The sequence below is a fragment of the Komagataella phaffii genome, chromosome 1 (assembly GCF_000027005.1).
Source record: "Komagataella phaffii GS115 chromosome 1, complete sequence".
NCBI classification, from domain to species: Eukaryota; Fungi; Ascomycota; class Pichiomycetes; order Pichiales; family Pichiaceae; genus Komagataella; species Komagataella phaffii.
In genome coordinates, this window is record NC_012963.1 from 1068191 (window position 1) to 1083835 (window position 15645).

The window sequence follows — 15645 nt, forward strand, 5'->3', positions numbered from 1 at the left end:
TCTACAACTCATCTTTCACGACCTCCTCGATGGCCTCGGCGTAATCTTCAGCATCGTCCTTGATGACATCCTCAACAGACTCTTTGACTTCTCCACAGTCAACGATGACAATGTCTTCCTTTGGAGCACTACCGGAAGTCTTGGTGGACTCAATCTTCTTGACAACATCGAACCCATCAACGACATAGCCAAAGACAACATGTTTGTTGTCCAACCACGAAGTCACCACGGTGGTGATGAAAAACTGAGATCCATTGGTATCCTTTCCGGCATTGGCCATGGATAACAGCCCAGGGCGATCGTGCTTGAGTTTGAAGTTCTCGTCCTTGAATCTGCTACCGTAGATAGATTTTCCTCCTCTGCCGTCTCCTGAAGTAAAATCACCACCTTGGATCATAAAGTCCTTGATGACACGGTGGAATTTGGAGCCCTTATAACCGAAGTCAGGATCTTCACTGATGGCCAATTGGTAGAAGTTCTCCACAGTTCTTGGAACGACATCTCCGAATAGACCAATGACAATTCTTCCTAAAAACTTGTCTCCCTCGTTAATATCAAAATAGACCTTTTGGGTAATTTCTGGCAGATCTTTCAGTTCTTGTGCAAACACAGAACCTGATAATAGTCCGAACAGAGTTACGAAGCTAAGCAGAAAGTTCAACAATTTCATTTGGGTAGCTGTAGTTGGGAGCAAAGTAAGAACGCGGTGGCTTTAGTGAATTTGGGTGAACTGGAGGCAATGCCGCGAAGCTTTCTTGAAGAGCTCCCTCCAACACGCTTTCTCGTCCTAACAACCATGGACTTTGATGAACAGGACTTCCAATTAGTAAGACAAGCTGTTTTTGTCTTTCTTTTCATATACTAACTTCGGCTTTAGACTTCAGAATTCCAAACCCAAGAGGTGTTCGAAACATCCGACACCGAGTTTGTCGATAATACCCTATCGACCCCATATAAAGTGATAGATGACCCAGACGTATCAAATGAGCCACAAGTCTATGAAACAACAAAAGAAAGATTCCTCAATGAGATCGTGTCAAATAATTTGACCGATTTTAGTGATCGAATCACGTCAGCTTACCACAGAACACTTCTTACTGGTAGGGTCAAGGAGACCACCGACCAAAGACTACTGCGCATACAGAACGAATTATACGAAATCCAGCAACAGAAAAAGAATGATACTACTATTGAAGGCGCAAAGCAATCGGACAGGTCTGAAGAACTTTTGCAGATGGTTCAAAGTTTGGATTTGAAGGACACAGCGGAACAGGGTCCATTTAGGTATCCAACTGATGATTCTCTTCGCCTTGATGATATCGAGTTCAAAAAGTCAGAAATTCCAAAGGATAACGAGACATTATCCAAACTCATAAACTTAGACCACGAAGTGGCCGAACTTGAAAAAACAATAGGATTTCATGACGACTCCAATCTTCCAATTACTCTCACATTGTCAAACATAAATAAGAAATTAGCACTTTTGCAAGATCCAGAGGGACTAGACTCAGTGAGAAAACAACTCACTGCATTGAATGAAGAAGCAGAACGAGTTATAAACTCTTCAAAGAAAGCAGAGCGGGAAAAGAGGCTGTTTGAGCCATCAGAAGAGTCAGGTTCCCCAGCCATAAACCCTATACTAGAAGCCAAAATCCACAAACTATACGAGAAGATAACCAGTTTGCCAAGGTATGAGAAAGCACTTCCCTCGATCATTGACAGGCTGAAAACCTTCCAAACTATCCAAGTTGAAGCTCAGTCAGCAGTTGAGTTCTCCAAATCCCTGAAATCTAACCTCGACTTGATGAACTCAGAAATGAAACAATGGGAAACCACCTTAGACAAACTAGAAAAAGAGTACGACAATACTGAGATACTTTTTGAGCAAAACAAGAACGATATGGATCAGATGATTAACGAAATGGACCAAAGGTTGTCCCTTCTAGAGAGCAAACTAGACTAAGCATTTATACATCCAAACACCACAACACACATGTAAGTATATATCATTATCCATCAAGTGAATAATAGTTTGAACCAAAGTAGCAGAACATGTCGTCTTACGATGTATCTTCAACAAAGTCCTATTTACAGGCGATGCAACCCATGATAGAAAGCTTAGAAGAACTAAGCTTGGTAGTACCCGATGAAGAAATAAAGATCCCCCAATTCAAAGACGATGATGGTTTCCAACTTAATGTTCTGAAGAGCCTTCAAGCACTGTTTGATGAGATTGAAAGATCAGAAATAGATACTAGTGACTCTGATAGTGGTGAAATTCGACCCATTGATGAACTTATAGAAGAATTGAGTAACTTTTGTGTTACTAGTGAGAGTGGATTCACTACGGATCAATTACTTCAACAAGTTAGAGATATTCTACAACAGAATGACTCACAAGATTTAATTCAATCTCTACTGGTCGATATTTTTGGATTTGAAAATTTTGATTTAATTAGCAACATCCTTAAAAACCAGGAGGCCCTAGTGGCTCAAGAAAAACCAAGGACGATGAAGAATGACTCACTTAAAGCTACTGCTGATGAGGAGATTGCCATTCAGGTGAGAGAAAACAGAAGAAAGGCGAAAATCCAACCTTTGGAGTTTGCTCCTTCCAAAGAAAAATATCCACATGTTTTTAGAAGTTATGAAAGTGGGAACACTATTTCTTTCACGGGCAAGAAATACTCTTTACCCGTTGGGACCACGAGACAGGCTTACGGAAAGTACGAAGAAATTGTAATTCCTTATCCAACGGCGAAACCTGTCGTTATTAATGAAAGAGCAATTCAAATATCAGAGCTTGACCCCATTTGCAAGGGTACTTTCAAGAATTACAAAACATTAAACAGAATGCAATCACTGATATATCCAGTTGCGTATAATACCAATGAAAACATGCTTGTATGTGCACCCACGGGTGCTGGTAAAACTGATGTTGCAACATTAACCACTTTGAGTGTAATCAACCAGTTTGTCACGGAAACTGCAACAGAGGAGGGTCTTCAGTTGGATATAGATTACGAATCATTCAAGATAGTATATGTGGCGCCATTGAAGGCACTTGCCGCAGAAATTGTGGAAAAATTCACGCAAAAGCTAGGGTGGCTAGGTATTCAAGTTAGAGAACTGACTGGTGATATGCAATTAACTAAATCTGAGATTATCGCTACTCAGGTGATAGTCACAACTCCTGAAAAGTGGGATGTGGTTACAAGAAAGTCCAACGGAGATAATGAGTTGGTCGAAAAAGTGAAGCTTTTGATTATAGATGAAGTTCATCTTTTGCACGAAGACCGTGGTAGTGTTATCGAAACCTTGGTAGCAAGAACACTTAGACAAGTCGAGAGTTCCCAAAGCATGATTAGGGTTGTAGGACTTTCAGCAACTCTACCTAATTTCATAGATGTCGCAGACTTCTTAGGAGTGAACAGGCATGTAGGCATGTTTTACTTTGACCAATCATTCAGACCTGTTCCTTTAAAGCAACAATTAATTGGTGTGAGAAAGCAGGACAGCCCTCGTGCAACTAGAGATGCCATCGAAAATGTTGCCTATGAAAAACTAGTTGAACTAGTGGAAGAGGGTCATCAAGTAATGGTATTTGTACATTCTAGAAAAGATACTGCCATGACGGCGAGATCGTTTATCAATGCAGCTGGAAAGAATGAGGAGTTCAGTTATTTTGACTGCTCAAACTCAGAATCTTTCGAACGCTTTAGACGGGAAATGGGTAAGAATAGAAACAAAGATGTCAAAGAGTTATTTCAACATGGATTTGGTATCCACCATGCAGGAATGCTACGATCTGATAGAAATATTACTGAGAAAATGTTCACTGCTGGTGCCATCAAGGTTCTGTGTTGTACCTCAACTTTAGCCTGGGGTGTTAACTTACCAGCTGCTGCAGTTATTATTAAAGGAACTCAAGTTTACGATTCAAAGCAGGGTGGTTTTACAGACCTTGGAATATCTGATGTCATCCAGATTTTCGGTCGTGCAGGCCGTCCCCAATATGAGCAGTTTGGTACTGGTATTCTGTGTACCAATCTAGAAAAGCTGGATCATTACATATCATTGATTACTCAGCAGCATCCAATTGAATCGAAGCTGGCTGCTAAATTGGTGGACAATTTGAATGCCGAAATTTCTTTAGGTACCGTCACGAACGTTGATGAGGGAGTTCAGTGGCTGGGTTACACTTATATGAACGTCAGAATGAAACAGAACCCTTTTGCATATGGAATCGACTGGAAAGAACTATCACAGGATCCACAGCTGGTACAAAAGAGACGCAATATGATAATTGAGGCGGCTAGAAAGTTACATACTTTGCAGATGATCATTTATGATGATAGATCCAATTCATTGGTGCCGAAAGATCTTGGAAGAGTAGCATCTGATTTTTATTTACTCAATGAGTCAGTTGAAGTATTTAACCAATTACTTAACCCGAGAGCTACTGAGGCTGATGTTTTATCCATGATCTGTATGAGCAGTGAATTTGATAACGTGAAGGCCCGTGAAGATGAGACAAATGAGCTATCTAAATTATTGGACGAGAGCACAGAGTGCCAAATCGCCGCTTCTCCTGATACGGCTCAAGGTAAGACGAACATTCTCTTGCAAGCTTATATTACCCAATCCTCTGTGAAGAACTCTGCTCTAGTTTCAGACTTGAACTATGTGGCTCAGAATTCTGCTAGAATTTGTCGTGCTCTGTTTCTCATTGGATTGAACCGTAGGTGGGGAATATTTTCTAAAGTCATGTTATCCATATGCAAATCAATAGACAGGCGAATTTGGGCATGGTCACATCCTTTGCGTCAGTTTGACATCCCAACAGATATAATGAAACAAATTGAAGCCAAGAACCCAACTATAGATACTTTGAGAGATCTGACAGTTGAAGAGCTGGGTGATTTAGGACATAATAAAAAAATGGGGAAAAGCATTCACCGGTTGATTGATTCTTTTCCTTATATTCTTATTGATGCAGAAGCATTTCCAATAACCAGCAATGTCATGAGGATTCACTTGAAGCTAGATGCTGATTTCTATTGGAACGAAAAATATCACGGAAATGCCCAATTTTTTTGGGTCCTGGTAGAAGAATCAGATAAATCTACTATTTTGCATGTAGAAAAGCTGATCATCAACAAGAGACAACTAAAAGCAACTCATGAATTAGATTTCATGATACCCTTGTCCGACCCTTTGCCTCCGCAAGTTGTCGTCAGAGTAATCTCTGATACTTGGATAGGAGCTGAAAACACACAAACAATTTCTTTTCAGCACCTAATCAGGCCTCATAATGAGACGCTTTCTACCCGATTATTAAAATTACAACCACTACCAATCACAGCTCTCAACAATCCAAAGATTGAAAGCATTTATTCCAAAAAGTTCAATTACTTCAATCCTATGCAAACAATGGCATTTCATTCCCTATACAACACTAACCAGAATGTGTTCATTGGGTCTCCCACTGGTTCAGGAAAAACAGTCGTAGCCGAACTTGCAATTTGGCATGCTTTTAAGGAGTTTCCCGGATCCAAAGTTGTTTACATTGCTCCAATGAAGGCACTAGTACGGGAAAGAGTAGACGATTGGAGAGCAAGGCTTACAGGAAATAAAGTTGTTGAATTAACCGGTGATTCTCTTCCTGAAGCCAAAGAAATTAGAGAAGCCAATATTGTTATTACTACACCAGAGAAATTTGATGGTATTTCTCGTAATTGGCAGACCAGAAAATTTGTTCAACAGGTTTCTCTAATCATCATGGATGAGATTCATTTACTAGCAAGTGATCGTGGACCTATCCTGGAGATCATTGTCAGCCGTATGAACTACATCTCTTTGTTTACAAACAAACAAATCAGGTTACTCGGTATGTCTACTGCAGTGTCGAACGCTATGGATATGGCCAGTTGGTTGAATGTAGGACCTTCTGGATTATTTAACTTTCCTTCATCTGTTAGGCCTGTTCCACTACAGATGTACATTGATGGTTTTCCAGACAATTTGGCATTTTGCCCTTTGATGAAGACAATGAATAAGCCAGCATACATGGCAATCAAGCAACATTCACCAAGCAAGCCTGTACTGATCTTTGTTGCTTCAAGAAGGCAGACTAGACTTACAGCCCTTGATTTGATTCACATGTGTGGCGCAGAGGAGAATCCTCGTAGATTTATGAAAATGTCAGATGATGAGTTGGAAGACGTGCTGGCAAAGGTAAAGGATGAAGCACTTAAATTGTCCTTGCAATTTGGTATTGGGGTGCATCATGCAGGTTTAGTAGAAAGTGATAGAGATTTGGCTCACAAGCTGTTTGAACAGAGTAAGATTCAAATCTTAGTCGCTACCTCCACTTTGGCTTGGGGTGTGAACCTGCCTGCTTATCTGGTAGTTATCAAAGGGACCCAGTTTTTTGACCCAAAGATTGAAGCTTTTAGGGATATGGATCTTACTGATATTCTTCAAATGATGGGAAGAGCAGGTAGACCGGCATATGACACCAGTGGTGTGGCTATTGTCTATACCAAGGAATCTAAGAAAACTTTCTACAAGCACTTTTTGAACGTTGGATTCCCTGTTGAGTCATCTCTTCATAAGGTTTTAGCTGACCATATCGGTGCGGAAATTTCAGCTGGCACTATTAAGTCTCGTCAAAAGGCATTGGACTTTTTAACGTGGACTTTTTTGTTCAGACGAGCTCACAACAATCCTACTTACTACGGGATCGAAGATACGACAGATGAAGGAATCAGCAAGTACTTAACGGAACTCATCGACAAAGTTATACAGAGCCTAGAGTATGCTAAATGCTTGGTAGTTACTCCAAAGTTGCTTACTCCTACTCCCTTTTTGAAAATTTCGTCTTATTACTATTTGTCACACAAGACTATAGGATCTTTGCTTTCAAATGTGCATAGAAATTCGTCGTTCAGAGAATGTCTTCAATGGCTCTGTGAAGCAGCAGAGTATGACGAATTATCAACTCGCCATGGCGAAACCCTAATTAACATAGAAATGAGTGAAAAAATGAGATATCCAGCAGATTCTTTTGGTTATGAATTAGACTTCTTTTGGAATCCTCATATCAAAGCATACTTACTACTCCAAGCTTTCATGTCGCGTGTCGATCTTCCTATTGCTGACTACAGTCAAGATACTGTTGCTGTATTAGCACAAAGTTTGCGTATTCTACAGGCCTACATTGATACCACTTCAGAGCTTGGGTATCTGTCTACTACTTTGACTTTGATAAGGGTGATGCAATGTATAAAGCAGGCCTGTTGGTTCGATAACGGGCCTTTGACTGTTTTGCCTGGTTTATCACCCGAGTTTGTCGACGAGGAGCAAGATGATGGAGGGGACTTGGATAAACTTGTTTTAGAGGAAGCTCAGAATTCCGATGAAAGTTCTAACGAGTTAAAGAAACTTGGTTCCATGAGCTATGGTCAGCTTCAAGTTTTGGCTAATCAACTGGGTGTTCCGGCTCAGAAAAGAAAAAGGTTCTTGGACGTTGCTTCAAAAATCCCAACTGGTGAGTTCAACGTTAAGCAACCTAATGTCGACACTCTTGTTGTTACTCTCAATCATGAGAACGCTCCATGGAACCAGGATTTCAAGGTTTATGCCCCAAGGTTTGGAAAATCCCAAAGAGAGACATGGTTTGCAATCCTTTGTGAACCCGAGTTCGACGAATTGGTCATTTTGAAACGTGCTAGCCCTCAAATGGTTAACAAGAAGGGCTCCGTCGTGTGCAATATAGATATTCCTGAACAACTTAAAGGTAGAATGCTCACTGTTATGTTTGTTAGTGATTTTATGGACATCACCTACGGCACTACAATCACTTTGAGTAAGGAATAGCCGAATAGAAGTAATGTAATTTTTTATTAATTAGAAAAAGGTCACTATAAGATAAAAATTAAGCCAACGATGGGAGCATCTATTCAAAGAATTCTTCTTCCTGTTGTCCTTGATTGTTGATCGCTTGTGTTGTCGTTTTATGATGAGAAACGTCATCTGTAACTGGATTTGATTCATCATTTTGAGTTTTGCTTAACGTCGTCACGTTGACGGCAGGCCTTCCGGCTAAAATATCCTCCAACGTATTAGGTAGAGTGCCGGCTTCTGCCATTTCAGAGATCAACTTTTTGTACGCAAGCCTTTCCTGCTCTGTGTGCAGCAGCCCTTTCTTGGTTTCTTCAGACAGCTTTTCATTCGGGTCGACAGGGTTTGGAAATAAACTAATATACTTTTCAGCCTTTGGAAAGTTTACTACATAAGCCAAATCAATTTCACAATGATGCAGCTTTTTCTTTAACTTTTTTATTTCCTTTTTATCGGTCGCAGCTTCCAGTTCATTCTTGACTCTCTTGTAGTTTCTTAAAGCCTTCTTCTTTTCAAAAAACCGGATCATGTGATACTTTTTAGCATATTTTTGTGCTCTTAAATCAACCTTCTTGTCCTCCAAGTCCATTTTCAAAGCGTTAAGTGCCCTTTCATTCTCCAGACGAACATCTGATGGTAGCTCTTGTTTCCTCAATAGTCTTTCAATATCACGTATTTTCTTCTTTAGCTTGGCTGAACCAGCGCCAATAAGCCCAGAAACATCAACTCCACTTGATGAGTTGGACTGACGAGGGGGGTATTTGGGCATGTTTGATAAGGGCAGCAGGCAAGTTTTGGTTGAGACTAAGATTCCAAAGAGAAAAAAAAAATCTAGATAGTTGAAAAGTTTCGCTTGATTACATAAGCATAAATATGTGATGTAGATTCTGTTATTGGGGTGCCGTTGATATCCAAGCAGGCCCAGTCCCAAGTTTCTGTATCTGGGTGAGTACTATACAATTTGAAATGACTGTGTTTATACTGGAAGAACAGAGATACCAGCTATCCTGTCAAGTATTGGAGCAACGGCTGGATGTCTAAAAATTGGGCCAATGAAGGGAATACTTCTTAGAAATTGAATAATGACAGAGAAGAAATCACCAAACAATATCACTATACCCAAACTTTCAATAATAAAGCCTAAAAATGATCTGCCCGTTAGAATCAAAACAATGCCCAATGCAAGAAGTATGGTCCCTCTAACTTTCTGTGGTCTGGTAAAAAATACAACTGTTTTTAACGGTCCAATAATGAGGACTAGGCCAATCACAAACAAAACATTTCCCAACGCCAATAATGCTGCATCAAAAAATGTAATTACTCCTAGAATGAAAAAGAATAGTCCTTGACATGTTAGTAGAGTGCATGAGCACGTCTCAGAATATTGGACTTACCACAAGCTGTGAAACCGACACCAAATTCTATTGTTAGTAAGTTTGATGAACTAGAATAAATTGGAACGGCTCAATGACTCACTTTGTAGCTCTGTTAACCAGATCATTTGATGTTTTGTTGAAAAAAGCAAGACCAGAGGCCAGAGATACGTGTTGGCTGGTTGGAGCTAGTCGTGTATGGTGTTGAGATGGAGCCAGTCAGTAGGCGGAGAGTTATCCAGAAGGTAAAGTGCACTGCCTCCCTTCCAATGACATGCTCGATTATCGTTAAATAGCACATGATGCTTCTAGCCTAACTACATCTTATACAGAATCAATTGAAGGCACCATGCCAAAGGATACTCCCCCTCTTCCTCCCAGTTATGAGGAATCACAAGCTGATAGTAGAAGTCCAGAGAGCCTCTATACAAATAACCTTTCATTGCCTTGGAGATATCCAAGGGGATATTATTGTAAGAAATGCAATAATTCAGGGTACAAGTTGAAGAATAGTAAACCATGCAGCACATGTTGGTCGAAATTTGAACCAAAGAAGAGACCTTCACCTGTTCCCCCCAAACCTGCCCCAATGTCTCCACCCCCACAAACCAATGTATTTTACCCTCCGCCCGCTCCGAGTCCGATTCCACCTGTTATCCCCGTTTCGGGAGTTCCATTGCAATATTTTCCGAATCAACCACAACCCTATATTCTGCCGCCACGGATGGTGCAGCCAGGAGATCCAGCAATTGGCGGAATTCTTTGCTATAAATGCAATGGAGATGGATATCGATATAATTTCTTTTTGGAGAGGGAGACTTGCCCTAAATGCGGGGGAATAGGTAGAGTGAACAACTATTAGGCCCAGACTAGGTAGAGCTGGACAGAGGTTGCCTCCTCATTCGATGGAATGTGGCTGGAACTGTTTCCTTTTAAAAGAGTTGACGTGTCAACGTACTTTTAGAAATGATGATCGTTTTGTTAAATAGAGATGCGTTTGAGCACCCTTGAACGATACGATATCCAAGGAATTATAATATCTATTCTCATTCTTATTGGGTTCTTTCAGGCGTCCAAGATCACTCCAATTGGGAAACATGAAGTTCGAATAGCTGAACCTGACCACCTTCAGCTGCAAATTCAATGACTGTCCAATGAGAGTGCCACTATTAGAACATCCCGTCATGGGTAAAACTTGGACAACAAGAGAATTGTCAATAATTTCCTTTCAGGGAGTTTCATACTGCAAAGGTGCTTTGCCCCTTGGCAGCCTCTTCATGTTCACAACATTATGTTCATATGTTGCTCAGTGTACTCGGGTCAACATAGGAGAGTAAGCTCCAAACCATTCGAGATTTTCAAATGCGGAACACTCTCTTCGACAAATCCACCTAACGGTGGTACTAATTCCTCTCTTTTGAAGACCAATCGGTTCACAAATATCTGGGATTCTAGTTTGAGTTAAACCTCTGTTGATGTTTAGGTAATCAATTCATAACATATATATGCAAGCGAAGCGTCATCGCTTCCGCATCCGGAAAGCTGTGCACCAATGCATGCACAAAGGGTTAATTATACTTGGGGTTGCATAGGTTACCAAAAAGGAATATGTTTATTTGTTCTCTTGTTGCTAGGTAGGTACACAGGTACGGTACGCAAAAGAAAGAGTCTTCGCCAGTAGTTCTAGAAGGTCAGGAGAATGCGTGACAAAACAAGGTCGGATCTAAGAGGGATAGAAGGGCATAATCATACGAAGGGGGCCTTTCAGTTCACTCGCATCAATATTTACAGAGGCCGTATACGGCCTTTTCTTTTGTGTACTTATCTCTAGGCCCCTATTGTTTTTAGCTCGCGTCACATATGCTTTATCCACACCAAACTGGTTTCTACGGTCACCATCCTGCGTGGATTATCCGATGGAACCAAATTATTCGAGCCCAAAACAAACCACAACGAAGAAGTTCCATCCATGCTGACAGGTGGTTCCTTCTCCCAGACCTTCGAAGCGTAGCCTGCCGTCAAATACGTTCTCCTATCTGACTGACTCCTTTGGTCGTTTTCCACAGTCGTCTTTATCACGCTTTTTAATACTTGGCTTTGGCGCATTGATTGCTAATATTATTTCTCACTCACCTGAAACGCAAATCTGGTAATTTCCTGATCTGGCTCGTTTGTGTATCCAACACTACATTCCCTAATTTTTCGAACTAACATAAAGCCAATCGAATATCCTACACCACACGGCATCCTCCAAAACCCTTCGATCTTTAATCTCCTGATCATAGCTTATGGGCAAGAAAGACAAGAAGGTCCTTCCATTGGCGCCTTATGCCAGTGAGACAGGTGCTGAAGACGACTTCCTGCCTCCTTTCTTGCGACTCCGAAACCACTCCTCTTCGATGAGTTCCATCGGTTCTCTGAGTGTCTTTAGTGATTACGACAACGAGCTGTGTGAAGTGTCAAGAACCTCTTCGTTGAGCGTTAGCCACGCTCCTTTCCAAGCTGAGAAGCCCCCAATGTTCAGCAGTCGATCATCTCTCAGCTTCAAGTCTGCTAAGAAGGACTTCCTTTTGGGAACTACAACTGGAGGCCTAAATAGATGTCCGTTTGATTCAGATTCAGAAGGTTCTCCTATGAGAAGTCTTCCCAAAGTTTCGGGTGCTTCGTGTCTGCAAGAAGGTGAAGACGATGAAGAGGATAACGAAGAGGATGAAAATTCTCCTACAAGAGCCCCATCTAGAATGTCTCGACTATCTAGAGTCTCTCCAGCTGGTTCTCCCACAGGTTCTCCCACAGGTTCCCCAAAAAGGAAGAACAGATTGAGTCTGGTACGAAACAAGGTACTGAGAACTCAATCAATGATCAACTCCCCAAGTGATTTATACCACAAATCATGCAAATCATATGACAACTCTTTGATGGCTAAATGTGGTCTTCGTACTGAGACTGGCTCGCAGGACGTTCTGCCTAGAATCAAGATCGACGAATTTGTCAGAATACTGGATGGTCATTACCGGGATACGTTCGAAGACATTGTAATAGTTGATTGTCGGTTTGAATATGAGTACAATGGAGGACATGTGAATCGTGCTATCAATATAATATCAAAGAAACAATTAGAGGACTACTTCTTCACCTCTCCATCCACAAAGAAAGTCTTAATGATATTCCATTGCGAGTTCAGCTCTTATAGAGGACCAATCATGGCCAACCATTTAAGACAATGCGATCGACTTATAAATCAGGACAATTATCCCTTTCTCAACTACCCGGACATCGTTGTCCTAGATGGTGGTTACAAAAGTTTCTTTCAAAACCACGCAGACCGCTGCTTCCCGAAAAGCTATATCACTATGAAAGATACTAACTTTTTACTTACTTGTGAGAAAGAATTACATCGCATACGTTCCGAGGATAAAGGAACTTTACAGAGGTGTAAATCCACTAACATGATTACCAAGAAGCGACTCAAACGAACCGTTACTTCACTCAGTGGTTTTACTCCTCACGAAAACGCACATCCTGAATTTGATTTTGAATTCAAGTTTCCACTATCCAAACAAGGAATGCCTCCCTCATCGTTATCATAATAAACTCATAGTCATAAGTACGTGCATTTCTATTAAATTCCTATTTTACATCGGACTGTCCTCCGCTCTTAAATAATCCTCCCTAACTTCTCTACCCCCTTCACCAGAGATATTACCTATCCTGTTCAGGGGAAAAATTACGTGAGTTGCTCTTCCTAATACAAGGCCCAACGATATCGGACCAAAGTTGTTACTATCCACGCTGTGTATATTGTCTCCTTCTACCCAAAGATGGTTTCTTGGAATGGACACTTTGTCTTTGGGGTATGGATGCCTAGTCACCACGGTATCCCCTTGAACAGCCTTTATACGTTTAGCATATAACTTCTCTGGATCTACAGGAGACCTTATAAAAACCACGTCTCCCACTTTGAGTGACTCTTTGAAGTTTAACTTCCATAAAATCACATAGTCAGAATAACCTTTAACGGGATTCAAAGTGGGTGACATTGAGGATCCTTCCACCTTTCCAACGTATATCAGGTGTTCCTTTACCGTATAAATCACCGGTATCCAAGTGAGAAAGACCAACCCTGTTTTTAAGGAGTGTTTGAGCATCAAGTTGAGTATATGTGGTAAGGTGAAGGATAGATGTGCGATGTCTCCAGATATGGCGCGATTCTCAAACTGATATGATGAAGCTCTTACTAATACAATCACTCTTTTCACAGTAATAGAAACATGTTAGAAACTGTGTATCAAGTTCCCATGGAATGCTCCTCATGTGTCGAGTCGGTGAAGAATTCTTTGAAGATGATTCCAGAACTGGAAAAGCTGGACATCAATTTGCGAGATAATAAAGTCGTTGTCGGTGGTAGAGTTGCCCCATCTCAAGTGGTCTCCCAGTTACAAAAGATCGGTAAAGATGCGGTCATCCGTGGAACTGGGTCTCCCAACTCAGCTGCTGTATGCATTTTGGAATCATTCAAACCGGAGCATCGTGCCAACCCTGTGAAGGGATTGTTGAGAATGGTAGCTGTCTCCCCCAGCGAAATGCTCATTGACTTCACCGTGGACGGCGTGTCCAAAGCTGGTACGTATTGGCCCAGTATAAGAACATCAGGTAATCTTACAGAGGGTGCCAAATCAACAGGATCGATATTTTTCCAATTGCAGCAAATCAATATCACAGAGAAAGCCGCAGAAGGTTTCAAAGGCCAATATTTCATTTCGGTCCCATTGAAGATTACAGACTTAATCGGTAGGTCTGTAGTTGTTGGTGATGGTAAAGGGTACGACGATGTCTCTGATAGCTCCCTGGTAGGAGTCATTGCTAGATCAGCTGGTGTTTGGGAGAATGACAAACAGGTTTGCAGTTGTACAGGAAAGACCGTTTGGCAAGAACGGAGAGATGTCAAAGACCATGGATTAACAGTATGAGTTTATCTATTAATAATTACATGAATTGCGGGGTTATTGTTTGTAAATGTGTTGTAGTGGTGACTAGTTGCCTTCGTTATTTGGAGGCTTCAGCGGGTCGGCATTTTGCTCCAACTCCAAAGCTTTCTCCTTCTGTGCGAGCAATTCGTCAAGAATGTCATCCTGATTGTCATCATCCAGCACCAGAGCCACATCTTTGGGACTCCTTGAGTAGAAAACAAATAAAGCAAGAATCATAAGTATTAGCGTGTACGCCATTAGCTTTTTCCTATTCGTGTTAAAAACATTCTTTGGTAGTTTATCAATCTGATGTTTTTTCACTGGTTTCAGATGATAAGGCTGAGGCAGCTCATATTTGGAGTTCTTCTGAAAATAAGCTCCGTGCATTTGACTGTTTGTACGAGATGGTGGACCGATGGCTGTGAGTTAGAATGTTAAGATTTTCGAGCTGATATTTATACCGTTAGGTAAGTTCGAGGCTACTTAAACTATGTATATTAAGAGGGAACCGAACACATAGGCAAAATTTGGGGGCAGTAAGTGCCTGGGAATGAAATCTGGTTAGATGAATGAGGTAACTATATCCAGTGTTAATATGTGCTTTCCGTCACTGTAAGGTGGATTGAAATTTGCAGACTTGATGATCTTTGCTAGTGTAGTCTAACCCCCAAGTTTACCCTTAGTCCACGTCAAATGATAATACTATGAAAAAAAAAAAGAACAAAGCAACCCTACTCGTCCTTCTTGTTGCTCTTCTCCTCCGGAGTTAGCTCGTTGTAGGATTTGGTCAAATTTTCAAGTTGCCTTTTCAATCCCTCAATTTGGACATCCTTTGATTTGATCTCCTCTTTCAATTTCTGCAGATCCAACGTAGTGTGTTCTACCTTAGCAACCTTTGACAACTTCTCCTCGTTCCTCAGAATCTGATTGATCAAGTTGATAATACACTTTATAGAAGCAGCATAGAACAAGGTAGCACCCGTAATATACATATTTCTTTGGTTGTAAAACTTTTTCATATAAGCCTGCTGGTTAACGGCAGCATCGTAGTTGGATACCGGTGTATGTCTAGCAGAGTTAACTGATCTAAACGAGTCGATAAAGAAAAGACCTACCAAACCCAAAACGATGTACGTAGTCACATTACAAGTAGGCTTCCTTGCTGTCCAATTGAACAACCTAACAACCGATCTTCGAACGTTAGACCCAAGAGGAAGAACCAGAAGGGTGATAATGAACATTTCACCCATCAGGATGCCGAAGATAATGGACAGTTGAAGTGACATGATGATTTTGCTTTAGGTGAAGAAGGAAAGAGGCAAAAGGAATATCGCGCGAGCCATCTGAATTTCTACGTTTGGTGATTTCTTCTCATACAATATAGATTAAGAAAATCT

At 41.0% G+C, this 15645-nt stretch overlaps 10 protein-coding genes across 10 annotated transcripts; 4 read left to right on the forward strand and 6 right to left on the reverse strand.

The window, feature by feature from the left end:
• Position 1: 1 nt before the first annotated feature.
• PAS_chr1-1_0267 (Peptidyl-prolyl cis-trans isomerase (cyclophilin) of the endoplasmic reticulum) lies at positions 2-670 on the reverse strand (the record flags this gene model as incomplete). Its single annotated transcript, XM_002489874.1, has 1 exon — positions 2-670. One exon carries the CDS (start codon positions 668-670, stop codon positions 2-4), a length of 669 nt encoding a protein of 222 aa, XP_002489919.1.
• Positions 671-796: 126 nt separating this feature from the next.
• PAS_chr1-1_0268 (Hypothetical protein) lies at positions 797-1963 on the forward strand (the record flags this gene model as incomplete). The annotated part of the gene is made up of 2 exons (XM_002489875.1): positions 797-826; positions 878-1963. The coding sequence occupies 2 exons, from the start codon at positions 797-799 to the stop codon at positions 1961-1963; spliced, it is 1116 nt and encodes a 371-aa protein (XP_002489920.1).
• Positions 1964-2052: 89 nt separating this feature from the next.
• On the forward strand, positions 2053-7881 carry PAS_chr1-1_0269 (Putative RNA helicase related to Ski2p, involved in translation inhibition of non-poly(A) mRNAs; the record flags this gene model as incomplete). The annotated part of the gene is made up of 1 exon (XM_002489876.1): positions 2053-7881. The coding sequence occupies one exon, from the start codon at positions 2053-2055 to the stop codon at positions 7879-7881; it is 5829 nt and encodes a 1942-aa protein (XP_002489921.1).
• Positions 7882-7960: 79 nt separating this feature from the next.
• On the reverse strand, positions 7961-8674 carry PAS_chr1-1_0270 (uncharacterized protein; the record flags this gene model as incomplete). Its single annotated transcript, XM_002489877.1, has 1 exon — positions 7961-8674. One exon carries the CDS (start codon positions 8672-8674, stop codon positions 7961-7963), a length of 714 nt encoding a protein of 237 aa, XP_002489922.1.
• Positions 8675-8881: 207 nt separating this feature from the next.
• PAS_chr1-1_0271 (Evolutionarily conserved non-essential protein present in early Golgi cisternae) lies at positions 8882-9406 on the reverse strand (the record flags this gene model as incomplete). Its single annotated transcript, XM_002489878.1, has 2 exons — positions 8882-9249; positions 9382-9406. The coding sequence occupies 2 exons, from the start codon at positions 9404-9406 to the stop codon at positions 8882-8884; spliced, it is 393 nt and encodes a 130-aa protein (XP_002489923.1).
• A 2160-nt stretch (positions 9407-11566) lies between these two features.
• PAS_chr1-1_0273 (Protein tyrosine phosphatase involved in cell cycle control) lies at positions 11567-12868 on the forward strand (the record flags this gene model as incomplete). The annotated part of the gene is made up of 1 exon (XM_002489879.1): positions 11567-12868. The coding sequence occupies one exon, from the start codon at positions 11567-11569 to the stop codon at positions 12866-12868; it is 1302 nt and encodes a 433-aa protein (XP_002489924.1).
• A 45-nt stretch (positions 12869-12913) lies between these two features.
• On the reverse strand, positions 12914-13426 carry PAS_chr1-1_0274 (Catalytic subunit of the mitochondrial inner membrane peptidase complex; the record flags this gene model as incomplete). Its single annotated transcript, XM_002489880.1, has 1 exon — positions 12914-13426. One exon carries the CDS (start codon positions 13424-13426, stop codon positions 12914-12916), a length of 513 nt encoding a protein of 170 aa, XP_002489925.1.
• A 123-nt stretch (positions 13427-13549) lies between these two features.
• On the forward strand, positions 13550-14248 carry PAS_chr1-1_0275 (Copper chaperone for superoxide dismutase Sod1p, involved in oxidative stress protection; the record flags this gene model as incomplete). Its single annotated transcript, XM_002489881.1, has 1 exon — positions 13550-14248. One exon carries the CDS (start codon positions 13550-13552, stop codon positions 14246-14248), a length of 699 nt encoding a protein of 232 aa, XP_002489926.1.
• Positions 14249-14311: 63 nt separating this feature from the next.
• Positions 14312-14635, reverse strand: PAS_chr1-1_0488 (uncharacterized protein; the record flags this gene model as incomplete). The annotated part of the gene is made up of 1 exon (XM_002489882.1): positions 14312-14635. The coding sequence occupies one exon, from the start codon at positions 14633-14635 to the stop codon at positions 14312-14314; it is 324 nt and encodes a 107-aa protein (XP_002489927.1).
• A 344-nt stretch (positions 14636-14979) lies between these two features.
• On the reverse strand, positions 14980-15534 carry PAS_chr1-1_0276 (Endoplasmic reticulum transmembrane protein; the record flags this gene model as incomplete). Its single annotated transcript, XM_002489883.1, has 1 exon — positions 14980-15534. The coding sequence occupies one exon, from the start codon at positions 15532-15534 to the stop codon at positions 14980-14982; it is 555 nt and encodes a 184-aa protein (XP_002489928.1).
• Positions 15535-15645: the final 111 nt, after the last annotated feature.